Genomic DNA, 13,493 nt, shown 5'->3' with positions numbered 1-13,493 from the left:
TGTAGAGTTCCTGAGTTTCTTTTCATAAATATGCACTTCTAAATGTTTTGCCTTTTTGGGCCCAGTATTGTCTTGTTAATGTCTTCTGTGATGTTCACATTCCTGGAGGAGGCCATGATGTTCTACACACAGGCATGCCAGGAGGTGGTAAATCACTTCCTGTTCCCTCCTCTGAGGAAACAAAGAATCTTCTCATTCTTTCTAGAAATGCTCCTGTACTGTCCACTGTTACAAACATTTTCTCACTGATCTGCATTCAGCACTGCCTTCCTTTTATTTTGTTGTGAGGACCAATTTAAAGTTAAGCCAGAAGTTCACACACAATATAATTTCAACTGTTCAATTTATCAGAAAGAGTCACTATATAAGTACAGTCCAGAAAACATCCTGCCCTTACATTTCTCTAACTTGAAAGAACTAAAAGAGCACTGCACTCACCAAGGTTACCGGCTAGTTCACTGATCTCTTTCTCTAAGTCCTCCAGATCACCAGCTGAGACATCATGTTGCTCTGCAAAAGAAAGATTACATCAGAAGATCAATTCCTTACAGGTGCCACCTATAATCCAGTCTTCTGTTTACAATCAGCCCTCTCAGTTATGTTTCTTATTGATCATGTTATTCACCATTTACTATTGTTTCTTTAACATCAGTTACCACTTAGTCTTTTGAATAAATGAGCACATACAGCTCTTTATCATCAAATAAAAATAGTATAATTTCACAGAAAACAATGGGCTTTTACAAAAACAGTTTTATCGATATATTATAGTTTGAATTCACAACAAAACTTTCTGGTACACTTAAAATACTATCTTGCTATTAAGGTGGCAGATGGTAACTATTTGACACCTTCACTTTAATGAAGATAAATAACAAATCAAGATTGTTAGAATATATCTTCTTCTAAAATATTTACATGGACTGGATATTAGACGAAAAGCTTCTAAAGCTCTTAAGGAATATACAGCAGCAAACAGTAACTATACCACGTTTTATACGCCTAAATATTGTGGGTTGAAGTCATACATACTTTCTTCCAGGCAGACGGAAATTTATGCAGACTATTAGCTTCAGTATAGCTGTTTGCAGTTCAAATACATGGTATCAGCTATAATTGCAGAATTACAGATGTCTTCTGTCACTGTCTTCTGTTCTGGGGCTTAGCAACAAATACCCCTTCCAACATGAACCCCCACCACCACCACCAGTTAGTAGATGAAGGGAGTAGGTGATGCAGAGCAGATGAAGGTGTATGCTAAACTATCTGGAATATAGCAAGTTAAGCTGGACTTGTATTAGTAATATATAAATCTCTGCAGAGATCTGCAAGGACTGGTATGAAGTTGAGTCAGTGCTGTATGCATTGTCTAGTGCTAGAAGCTAGGTGCTAACACCCCTGTCCTGTTGGCAGCATCATTTAATAAGTGTTCTGTTTTAAGTGTGCATGGGTATGCATTAGATAAACCATACAGCATCCATATGTTAGTCTAGCAGAATAGTAATCAGCTGTATAAAAAGCTTGATTCATCAATTAGTCTAACATGGACTGTGTAACTAAGCATTTTGGATCATGGCTGCTTAAAAAAAAAGACAGATTTAAGAATTTCATAGCTGCTTAGTCCACTACATGGAAGGGACATCTGTGTTTGTTATACATATAAATGAAACATATATCGTATCAGAGAGAACTTTTTATGAATCCCAACTCATATATATTTTTTAATTTTAAAAGCCATTCAAATCCTTCAACATAAGACGTTTAAAGGTACAGGATATGAAATGGGGTGAAGTAACAGCCAGAGAGATTGAAACAAAGTTAAGACCTCTAACTGGAAAACCCCAGGCGCAGATGCAGTACCTAACTTTTGGTTAAAAGTATTAACATTTTTGCACGAGGATTTAGCCATAAGTAAGAACTATTTATCTGCGCACCCCGAACAGACACCACACTGGCTAACAACAGGCAAACAATGCTCTTACTTAAGACTGAACCTGCAAGTTACCCTAAAAATTATAGACCAATAACGTGCCTTCCAACGATGTATAAACTATACACGGGAACTGGAAAATTCAATTATGGCAGTAGACCAAAAGTGTTATAAAAGAAAGTCATATGGAACAAAGGATCATTTGTTGTTAAATAAAGTTATAGTGGAGAACTGTAAAAAGGGGAAGAATCTAAGTATGGCATGGACTGATTACAAAAAAGCATTTGATAGTATCCCACATTCATGGATAAAAGAGTGCTTAAAAATGTATAAGATACACCCTACACTGATTTACTACATTACAGTAACCATGAAACAATGGCAGACCACTTTGCAATTAATACATGATAAAGGACAGATTATTATCCCAGGGATAAAAATTCAAAGGGGGATATTCTAGGTTGACTCTCTGTCACCGTTGCCATTCTGCCCTGACATTAATCCATTAAGCTGTTCACTTAACAGCTTAGGCCATGGCTATAATTTGGTTCCTAGAAAACAACAAAGTCTAATGACTTCTCATCTTCTCTTTGTCAATGATTTAAAACTGTATAGCTCATCAGATGAGGAACTGAAAGCACAGCTGCAGGTTGTCAAAACTTTTTCAGATGATATTAAGTCTTGATAAATGTGCAAAAGCAACCTTTAACGCAGGAAAACATCAGTTTGGGACAAGAATGTGATATAAAAGAACTTGAGCAAGAGGGATTGTATAAATACTTGGGAATTGATGAAGGATCAGCAATAAAACATGAACAAATGCGAATAAAACTTAGTAAGGAATACATTAGAAGACTTAAATTAATCCTGAAAACAGCGTTGACATCTACGAACGAAATCCAAGCTATAAACCAATTTGCTCTTCCTGTCCTAACTTGCAGTTTTGGAGTGATTGATTGGCCCCAAAATGTGTTGGATAGATTAGATATTAAAACAAGAAGGATGCTTCATGCTCACCAAATGATCTATAAAAATCAGTGTATACCAAGCTTATACATTCCCCACTTTGAAAGAGGGATGGGCCTTCTTGAAATCGATTACATGTATAGCTCTGCAATCATGGAACTGCACACATATCTGCTGACCTCACAAGATCCAAATGTAGTGAAAGTTTTGAAACACGAGGAGAATAAATCTAAGATGACTTCTCTGCTTAATTTAGCAGAAGCATATCAGCGTCAAGCAGGAATGGAAATCAAACCAGAAGTGGATAAAAATCAGCCAGCAACTGAATGTGCCAAAAAAACAAAAGAAAGAATATAAGGAGAAGGACCAGATGAGAAGGCGAGAAATGTGGAAAAAGCATAAATACAGTTGCAAGTACAGAAAACTTCTGGAAGAACCTCATGTTGATCAGGAACGAATGCAGGAATGGTTAAGGAGAGCTGAATTCAAACTAAAAGATGAAAGGTTTATTGGTGGCCCAAGATAGTGGGCTACATACACACTAGTTTACAAAGTCCATTGAACACGTGGGAGAAACAAACAAATGTAGGTTTTGTAAAACCGAATTGGAAACAGTTGCACACCTTGTTGCTGATTGCAACATACTAATGTCAGAAGGACTGTATACTGAAAGGCATAATAATGTGGCAAGATTGTTACACTGGGGATTGTGCAAACATTACGGTAATGAGGTGGCTGAAAAACACTGGAAACATGAGCCACAAAGCATCACAGAAAATGATGAAGTTTATATCACATGGGATCACCCATTACCAACAGTTCAAAAGAAAGAGGCTAGAAAACCAGATATAGTGGTCCAAGAAAAGAAGACAAGAGTAGCATTGATCACTGAAATTGTCACACCCAGTGACTACAGTGTCGTGCGTACAGAAAGACAAAAAGTCATAAAATATCAGGATCTGCAGACAAAAACTAGAGCAGTGTGGAAGAAAGATACTCAGATAGTTCCAATAGTAGTAGGAGCAATGGGTCTTATAAAAAACAATCGACAATCGTACTTAGCTATGTTACCAATCCATATAACTCCATACGAACTGCAGAAGGAGTCATTACTGAGCACATGGCGGGTTCTGCGAAGAGTACTTTTGGCTGACATCAAAGATTGAAACAATACTAATTTCATGAACTTTAATCGTACTTTCACTTAAGAATGGGGTCTATTCCCGTCAAGGTATTAAAAACCCAGAAGAGTTGGAGAAATTAAAAAAGGCAGAAATGGGGGAAGGGATTGTCATCATTTCTCAAACTATATAGGGTACATAAACTCAGACACTCATTTCCTTTGAGGTCAAAATGTGCAAATTAAAAATAGAAATAAATAGTATTCTGTATGCTGGACCTAGAAAATGAGAAGTTATGTACCTACCATAACGTTCCATGTTAGTTGTCTTCTCTCGCCTTCTTTCTTGCTTGATGGGTTCGGAGCCGATCCTCGGCTCCGACTCGGCACTTTGCTAAGCTCGAGAGTCACTTTTACCAGCTCGAGGCAGCCCCATATCCCATGATGCAAGGCGGTAAGTACCCAGATCTCGTTAGTTATCTATAGGCAATAACACCTAGCATAAAAAAACTTCCCAGAAGGAAGAAAGAAAGGCAGAAAAACCTGAAGGATGGGTAAGGAAGACCAGAACTGTCTGGCCTTAAGAAGCATTCTTCCATGTAGGGAGAAAAAGGTCTGTCCAGGCCAGGGGGCAGGAGGGTGGGTCGCAAGAAAGAAGGCGAGAGAAGACAACTAACATGGAATGTTATGGTAGGTACATAACTTCTCAATGTTAAGTTGTCAATCTCGCCTTCATTCTTGCTTGATGGGACCGCGTCCCTAGCACCTCTATCCTGGGTGGCTCAATGGAACAGACTCTTGAGAACTGTAGAGCCAAAACTGGCTCTATCCCTGGAGGCCACATCCAATTTGTAATGAGAAACAAAGGTATGAGGAGTGGCCCAAGTGGCTGCTGCACAAATAGTGTCTAATGGAAGTCTAGCCTGAAAGGCTGTGGAAGTGGCTAAGCTTCTGGTTGAATGCGCTTTAGGTTTCGAGCACAGCTGTTTTCCCCTGAGCTGATAGATTTCAGAGATGATGGAAGAAAGCCATCTAGATAAGGTCACTTTGGAGACAGGAAGGCCTTTCTTGTTATCAGCATAAGAAAGAAAGAGCTGATCGGATTTCCTGAATTGTTTTGTTCTGTCCAAATAATATCTCAGTTGGCGGTGAACATCAAGATAATGTAATTTCTGTTCCGATCTGTTTGAGTAATTAGGGAAAAATACAGGGAGGTCAATAGATTGGTTCAAATTATTTTTCGAGGCCACCTTAGGCAAAAAGGTTGGATTAGTTCTCAAGGATACCCTGTCTTTGTGGAAGATCAAATAAGGGGGACGAACAGAGAGAGCATGAAGTTCAGACACTCTCCTTGCCGAGGTAATAGCAACAAGGAAGAGTGTTTTCCATGACAGATATTTCAGGGAACATGAAACAGCTGGCTCAAAGGGAGGAAGAATCAAGGATGTCAGCACTAGATTTAGGTCCCATTGAGGAGGAGGACTCCTGACTGGAGGTTTCAGGAGAAAGATTCCTTTTAGAAAGGCTCTACAAAGCCTGTGGGACATAATGTTGTGATCTGCAAACCCAACATGAAAGTTTGAGATAGCAGCCAACTGAACTTTGACAGTGGAAGATGAAGAGCCTGCGTGAAAGATTTCCGCTAAGAAATCCAAGACTGTTTGAACAGGGGCAGTAAAAGGATCTATATTTTTGGCTTTTGCCCAACAACAGAAGCGTTTCCATTTGCTGGTATAAATCCTTCTAGTAGAGGATTTTAGGGAAGCCACTATGATATCCCTAACGGGATTAGAGATCATAGGAAGCCTGGCTAAGGAAGGAAGTGGAGCAACCATGCTGTGAGGTTGAGAGAAGGGATAGACCGGTGCAGCTGACCCGATTGGTGAATCAGAAGGTCTGGCACTGGGTCCAGATGCCACGGCTGCACCAAAAGGTGACGATGGAGGAACGGGAACCAAATCTGTTGAGGCCAATAGGGAGCAATGAGAATCATTTTGGCTCTCAAACGGTGGCTTTCTGGAGTACTTGTGGAATCAGCGGAAAGGGAGGAAAGGCATAAAGAAGTCCCTGGGGCCAATCCTGGGTTAGAGCGTCTCTGGGGGGATGGCCTGGCAGTGGGAAGAGAGAAAAGAAGTCTGGGCATTTGCTGTTTTGGGGAGTAGCAAAAAGATCGCAACATGGGCGGTCCCATTCTAGAAAAATCTCCTCCACAATAGATTGTTTGAGAGACCACTCGTGAGGCATGAGAATAGCTCTGCTCAATCTGTCCGCTAGAATGTTGGTTTTCCCAGGGATATGCGTTGCTACCAGAAACCGATGAGAGGAGATCGCCCATTGCCAAAGTCTGAGAGCTTCTCGACACAAGGGGTAGGACTTGGTTCCGCCCTGTTTGTTGATATACCATACTACAGACATGTTGTCTGTGTGAACTGCAATTGTTCCCAAGGGAAGAAAGTCATTGAGGGCTTGCAACGTTAAAAGCACTGCTCTCATCTCTAGGACATTTATGTGCAGGTGGTATTCGAACGGTTGCCACGTCCCATGAACCATCCTGCCCTGATAATGACCCCTCCACCCGATCAGGGAGGCGTCCATAGTGACAGTGGCTACCGGGGCCGGGGATACAAAGGGTCTGCCTTGGTGAATCTGGGGGGAAGTAATCCACCATGAAAGATGATTCTTGCAATTTTGTGTCACCAGGATTTGGTGACGCATTGGAAGTTGTTGGTAAGACCACTGAGTGAACAACATCCATTGAAGCAGACGCATGTAGAAGCGGGCCAGGGGAAGAAGGGTAATAGCCGCAGCCATGAGTCCCAACACCTTCAGAACCATTCTGGCTTGCACCTTTTTGCTGGCAAGGATGATCCTCACGTGACTTTGTATATCTGAGATTCTTTGGTCTGTGAGGGTTGCTGACATCCGAACAGTATTTAAGTTTGCGCCTATGAAGGTAATAAACTGGCAGGGCAATAAGGAGGATTTTTCGTAGTTTATCGAAATTCCTAATCGAGTGCAGAGATTTAGTGTGTAATCCCTGGCTTGTAGAAGTTGATGCCTGGTGGTGGCTGAAAGGAGCCAGTCATCGAGATACGGAAACACCTGGAATCCTTGATGCCTCAGGTGAGCCGTGACCACTGCCATACATTTGGTGAACACTCTGGGGGCTGTAGTGAGACCAAAGGGCAGGGCTCTGAATTGAAAATGACTGGACCCCAGCCGAAAGCGGAGAAATCTTCTGGAGCGTCTGTGAATTTTTATGTGATAGTACGCGTCCTGAAGATCTATTGCGCACATCCAGTTGTCCTTCTCTAGGAAGGGCAAAATTGATTGAAGAGTGACCATTCAGAATCTTGTCTTTCTCACAGACTTGTTGAGTCTGCTGAGATCCAGTATTGGTCTCCAGTATCCTGTCTTTTTGGGGACCAAAAAGAATCTTGAGTAGATTCCGGGCTCTGAATGGTCTGTTGTAACTGGCTGAATGGCTCTTTTTTGTAGAAGTTTTAATACTTCTAGCTCTGCAACTTCCCTTAGACCGGGTGGTACATCTGGAAGGGAATTTTTTGAGAGAAAGGACTTTCCTCGAAAGGAATTTTGTAACCCTCGGATATAATCGACTGTACCCATCTGTCTTGAGAAAGGGAACGCCAGGCTTCTGGGTACAGCGATAGTCTTCCCCCGACTGCCTCCAAGGATGGACAGTCGGGCAACATCTCAGGGATGCTGGAAGGGCTTGTCAGAGAGAGGCTCTCTGCTTCCCTGGTTTTGTGGACCCCCTCTGCCTCTAGAGTGGCGTCTGTTATTATTACCCCCTCTGCCTCTAGGGGTAAACTGACCACGTGTATCCGGCGTGACTCCTTGGGATTTGCGGAACCACATCTTTCCACCCTTCTGTCCTTTGGGGTAAGGTCTAGAAGGGGTGGAAAAACTGACCCCTACGGCAGAAAGAGTCTTGCCGTCCTGCTCACACCTGGTCAGTGTATCCTTCACTTGAGGGCCAAACAATGCTGACCCATCAAAGGGAGAGTTTGTGAAGGACACCTTAAAGGGATCTGCAAAATTACAGAGCAGCATTCAGGATTGACGTCTAAGAGCCACCCCTGTACCTGCGGCTCTACTCGCTCCATCTGCTGCATATGATATCAGTCGCATGGAGGAGTTAGCTATAGAATTAAGGATTCCTAGCTGAGAAGCAATTTTCTCTTGAGCCCCTGCAGCCGTAGGATCCTGCACTACTTCACCTAATTCCTTAAGGATGTCCCTTTGGAGTCTGGTGAAGTGACATAAGTAGTTCAGCGAGCGCATGGCAAAGGTCGCTGAGGAGAAAATCCGCTTGCCATACCTATCCATGGTCCTAGAATCCTTATTAGGAGGATGGACTGGTACGGAAGGATCTGCAAGTTCCTTCTTAGTGGCGGCCGCCACCACCATGGCATCAACAGGGACACCTTTCGTAAGGAATTGCTTTTCCAAAGGGGCTGTAATAAATTTAGACGGCCTCCTAGGAACTGGCTCTACAGAGTCAGGAGCAGCCCAAGCCTTTCGAGCAATAACCTCCATAAGGGGGTCGAAAGGCGGAGACACCCAGGAGGTGGAGGGCCGAGATCCAAACGCCTCTAGGTATACCGACTCATCCTCAAAGGGATTTGTGGAGGGCCAGTTTCCCCTCTGTTTTAGGAGTTCTAGGATGTCTGAAAAGGAGACATCCTCAGAGGGGGATCTTGGGGGATCCCTCTGACTCATCTAAGTCGGTATCTGAAGTGATAGACTCAGGGGAGACTAGGTGTTTCCTCTTACAAGTCCTCTTGCGCGGAGGATCCCCTGACTGGTCAGGAGAATCCTCGGAAGAGGGGGTTATTCCCAGTGGGGAAACCTGAGGCGGTGGATCTCTGGGTTCGGGAGCAAGAGAGATGGAAGAGATATCGACAGGCACTGTAGAGGGAGGAGCTAAGGGAACAGACTGCTGGCTGAGCCCAGTGGCCAGCACACTCTTCATCACCTCAAAGGCCCCCCTCCCAGGGAGATCCGAGAGAACCCGTTCCAAAGAAACCGGGACTCCCGGGCCCACTGAAAGGGAAGGCTCCGAGGCAGATGTCGGAGCCGAGCTCACCAAGGCCGAGGCTCCAAGGGGAAGAGCGGGGTCGGACAATGGTCTGATGCCACTCACCCCCTCGGAGGAGACCAGGGAAGCCCGACCACCGAATCCCTCCAAGGAAGGTCTCAAAGAGGAGATAAGAGTAGATGCAGAGGGTGCAGAAGGGGGAGGTATCTGCCCCTCAGCCATAGCAGTAACTATCCCCGAAGACTCCAGCTCCAAACTCTGAGGTAGAGTCGAAGGAGGAACTTGAAGAGGGTGTGGACTAATAGTCGTCTGTTGAGAAGGACTATGAAGCATCTGGGCCAGTGCCTGTGAATTCAACAATCTACTTACCACCCTCTCTAAATCATGGTCTGAAAGCCTGGACGACCTGGATGATCGGTTCCGATGGCTCCGCTCCGAAAGGAAAAGTGAGGCCGGAGCCAAAAGTATCGGTTCCAAGGAAGGGGACCTGGACCTCTTCCTCGAAGGAACCATCGGAGCCGAAGAAACCACAGATCCAGATGGAGCCGATAACTTTTCGGCTCCGAATGAAAGTTTCGATGCATCGGCTCCAGCCGGAGCTGATACAGACATAACAGTAATGGTGTCAGAGCCGGTCGGCGCCAAGACCGAAGCCTGAGCCACATGGTGGTCGGAGCCAGTCGGAGCCGACACCAAGGTGACCATAGCAGTATCGGCACCGATAGCCATCGGTGCCGAAGATTTTGGCAAGACAGGATCAGCTCCAGCCGGAGCCGATTTCGACTCCGAAGGAGTCGGAGCCGAGGCCACCGGCTTAGATACAGAAGCCTGGGCCTTGGAAGATTTAGAAGTCTTGCTCGGAGCCGATTTGGCCGGAGAGCCCTCCGGTTTAAGGAGACCCCTTAAAATCAACTTATTTCTCCTCTCCTGCAGGACTCTCTGGCTAAAGGAGTGACAAATTGCACAGGAGTCCTGCAGGTGGAGAGGTCCCAGGCAATATAAGAAAGAAGTGTGACCGTCTGTCAGAGACATCTTCTGACAGCACGAGTCACACTTCTTAAAGCCTGAGACCCTTTGCTCTTTGGACATGGTTGTACACAAAACAGTACACACACACAGTCCCAATCAGACAACTAAAGATTGTATATTAAATAATAATTAACCTCTCAACCTCTCACACACACACCCTAACGGGGGGGGGGGGGATGGGAGGGAATGAAGGCCTGACTAAAAAGAAAAGGAAGGAAAAATAATTTTAGTCAGAAAAGGGCTTACAATTAAGTAAAAATGCAAGTATTCTAAAGAAAAGTGGTTAATATTAAATTTTAGGGGCAACTAGTAGTTCAAAGCTAACACTTACCAGGAGCTGGCAAAAGGAGGACCTCATCAGCGAAGCGGCAAACGAGATCTGGGAACTTACCACCTTGCATCATGGGATATGGGGCTGCCTCGAGCTGGTAAAAGTGACTCTCGAGCTTAGCAAAGTGCCGAGTCGGAGCCGAGGATCGGCTCCGAACCCATCAAGCAAGAATGAAGGCGAGATTGACAACTTAACATTTTGTTTTCATACTGATAATGAGACCTATGATGCTTCAATATACAGTACAAGTTTTGAGCAATTACATGTATTTGTTTATTTGGTACTCTGATCCAAATGTTCTTATTTTTGGAAGATTCCAAAATAGACAGTTTTCGGCTACAACCTTGACTATTGGCAAATGTACAAAGAAGAAAAAGATCATGTAGTATAACAGCAAATGCTAAACTTGATATTTTTGGAAAAAGAAATCAAAGCTGCATCAAGACTGATAATACTGCGGAATAAAGTAGCGTACAGACTTACATTAAATGTTAAACACAATATCAAAGCATATGTAGCAGTTCTACCTAGCCAGATGTGTCTTCTTAATGCTTGGTCTGCATTTGCAGGAAAAGCAAAAGAAAACACCAGTTATATTTAGTACAGCCTTGTGTCATCCTGCTGATTCATTAGAATATCAACGGCCATACTTCTCAACCTGTTAGAGCAAGAAATCTGAACAAAGCCACAAATAATGGGGGGACAAAGGCCTAAAAATGGGGGCACTTTTTAAATACTGTTCTTACAAACTTAAAAAGTTGATAGAATAACAAGTTTTGCATTAGCATGAATTTTCTGATGGATAGGAATTCTGACACTCATATGTCTGACATTATTTTCTAACTTCATTCCTCAATAATTTGCCAGTGATTGTCAGAGTACAATTTTATGAGAAACAGACCAAAAATGCGTGGCAAAAATCTGGACAATCTGTGAAATTCTGGACAGTTGAGAGGTATTTCTACAGCTGTCCCTTTCCTAGATTGTGGTTAAAATACGGTCTTTAAATTCCTTGAGATTCTTCACAAACTAACTTCTGTATTGACATTACAGCTGGGCCAATGACAGAGGAACACGGTCATCAAATTTTAAATTAGTAATGGACTTTTGTAACGAAATTATCTTTTTTTCGAACTGGATCTAATGTGATGTGTATGTTACCTTTCTCTGGTGTAGTAGGCAAAGGAATGGTAGTAATTAATGTGAAGGAGTTTAAAAAACAATAGCCCTACCCATCAAAAGAAAGAAGGAGTGCAGGAAGAAGTGGGAGATAGAAAAGACTGACCAGGCTAGGAAGGACTACTGGTTGGCTAACAAAGAAGCTAAGAAAGAAGTTGCAATAGCAAAGAATAGGGCATCGGAGGCACTTTACCAACTTCTGGAAAGTGACTCAGTAAAGGGCACAAAGAAACTCTCTCAGGTTGCAAGGCACAGACAGAAAGATAAAGAAGATAGTCAGACACCCTTCATAAGGGATGCCAGCAAAAACCTGCTTACCAGTCCACATGACATCAAAGGCAGATGGAAGGAGCATTTCCAGCATCTTCTGAATGAACAAACCCCACAGAAGCTGTACTGCCCCAGAAACAGCCTACAATTAGAGAAGAAGTGGAGCCCACCCTAGAAGAAGTAAGAACAGCACTAAGGAAGATGAAGTCAGGGAAAGCAGCAGGCTCAGATGAGGTCACAGCAGATATGATACAGATGCTGGGTGAGATAGGGGAGAAATGGTTCCTGAGGGTACTAATAGCAGTGTGGAGAGAAAGGCGTATCCCAGATGACAGGAGAATAAGCATACTTGTGCCAGTGTACAAGAACAAATGGGGCATCCACAACTGTGGGCAGTACAGAGGGATCAAACTCCTACCACACTGCATGAAAGTTCTGGAGAGAGTGATTGATAAACAGATAAGCAGAGCAGCTGAAAGTAAGATGGGAGATGAACAGTTCGGATTCAGATCAGGATGTAGCACAACTGACCCGATGTTTGCAGTGAGACAGATACTTGAGAAGAAGCTAGAGATAAGGAAAGAGTCCAACTCAGCGTTCCTAGAGTTGGAGAAATCATATGACAAGGTCCCAAGAAAGCTAATCTGGGCAGTACTGCAGTGGTTTGAAGTCCCGGAAACACTGGTAGAATTAGTGCAGGCTATGTACAAGGACCCAGTGACTCAAGTATGAACAATGTTCGGCCTTACAGAGGGGTTCCCAGTGTGAGTGGGTGTACATCAGGGTTCAGCTCTGAGCCCACTGCTGTTCATACTGGTGATGGACTACATTAGCAAACAGGTTGGAAGGGACAGATCAACAAAGCTGCTATATGCAGACGATGTGGCAGTACAGGTAGATTCTGAGCTAGAACTTCAGCAAAGGATAGGAGAATGGAATGCAAATCTGAAGGCACACGGGATGAAACTAAGCACAGATAAGACAGTGGTAATGGCAGCACATTGGGGAGATCAGAAGAAGCTGAGAATAGAGATAGAAGGGAAGATAGTGGAACAGGTAAATAGCTTCAAGTATCTGGGAGGGGTGGTTGAGGAGAAGGGTAGTCTGAATGAAGAGGTCAAAGCTAGAATCACAGGGGCTGCAGCCAACTGGCATAGAGTATCAGGTGTAGTCTATGACAGAAGAATGCCAAAGAAGCTGAAAAGCAAGGTGTACAAGACAGTGGTGCGGCCAGTACTACTGTACGGTACAGAAATCTTGGCAGTAAAGGCAGAACAGTTGAAGAAGCTAGAGGTGATGGAAATGAAGTGCCTGAGAAAGGTGGTAGGATGCACACTGTGGGACAGATGAAGAAATGAGGCCATAAGAGCAGAAGCCAAAGTAGCTCCAATTGCAGAAAAGATCAAAGAGAACAGATTACAGTGGTTTGGGCATATGTGTAGAAAAGCAGAAGACAATCTGGTGAGGAAGATTTCTGACAGACAGAAAGATGGTAAGAGGAAGCAAGGATGTCCAGCAAAGAGGTGGATGGATTGTGTGAAAGAAGATCTGCAACAATCAGGCATAAGTGTTGAGGAAGGCAGGAGTGTGGCACTGAATTTAGAGA

General features: G+C 43.7%; 1 protein-coding gene across 2 annotated transcripts in view; it reads right to left on the bottom strand.

Annotated features, from left to right (window-relative positions):
* Positions 1 to 13,493, bottom strand: part of LOC122790425 (mediator of RNA polymerase II transcription subunit 12-like) — a 224,127-nt gene that overhangs the window by 153,320 nt on the left and 57,314 nt on the right. For both annotated transcript variants that reach the window (XM_044057948.1, XM_044057949.1), the window contains exon 3: positions 439 to 510. In XM_044057948.1, the coding sequence (XP_043913883.1) occupies positions 439 to 510 (72 nt within the window). The remainder of the gene's footprint in view (positions 1 to 438; positions 511 to 13,493) is intronic.

Source organism: Protopterus annectens, chromosome 16.part0 (assembly GCF_019279795.1).
Source record: "Protopterus annectens isolate FY-2018-M chromosome 16.part0, PAN1.0, whole genome shotgun sequence".
In the NCBI taxonomy this organism is placed as follows: Eukaryota; Metazoa; Chordata; order Ceratodontiformes; family Protopteridae; genus Protopterus; species Protopterus annectens.
Note: the sequence above shows the minus strand (reverse complement) of the source record. Positions and strands in the feature narration are given on the sequence as shown.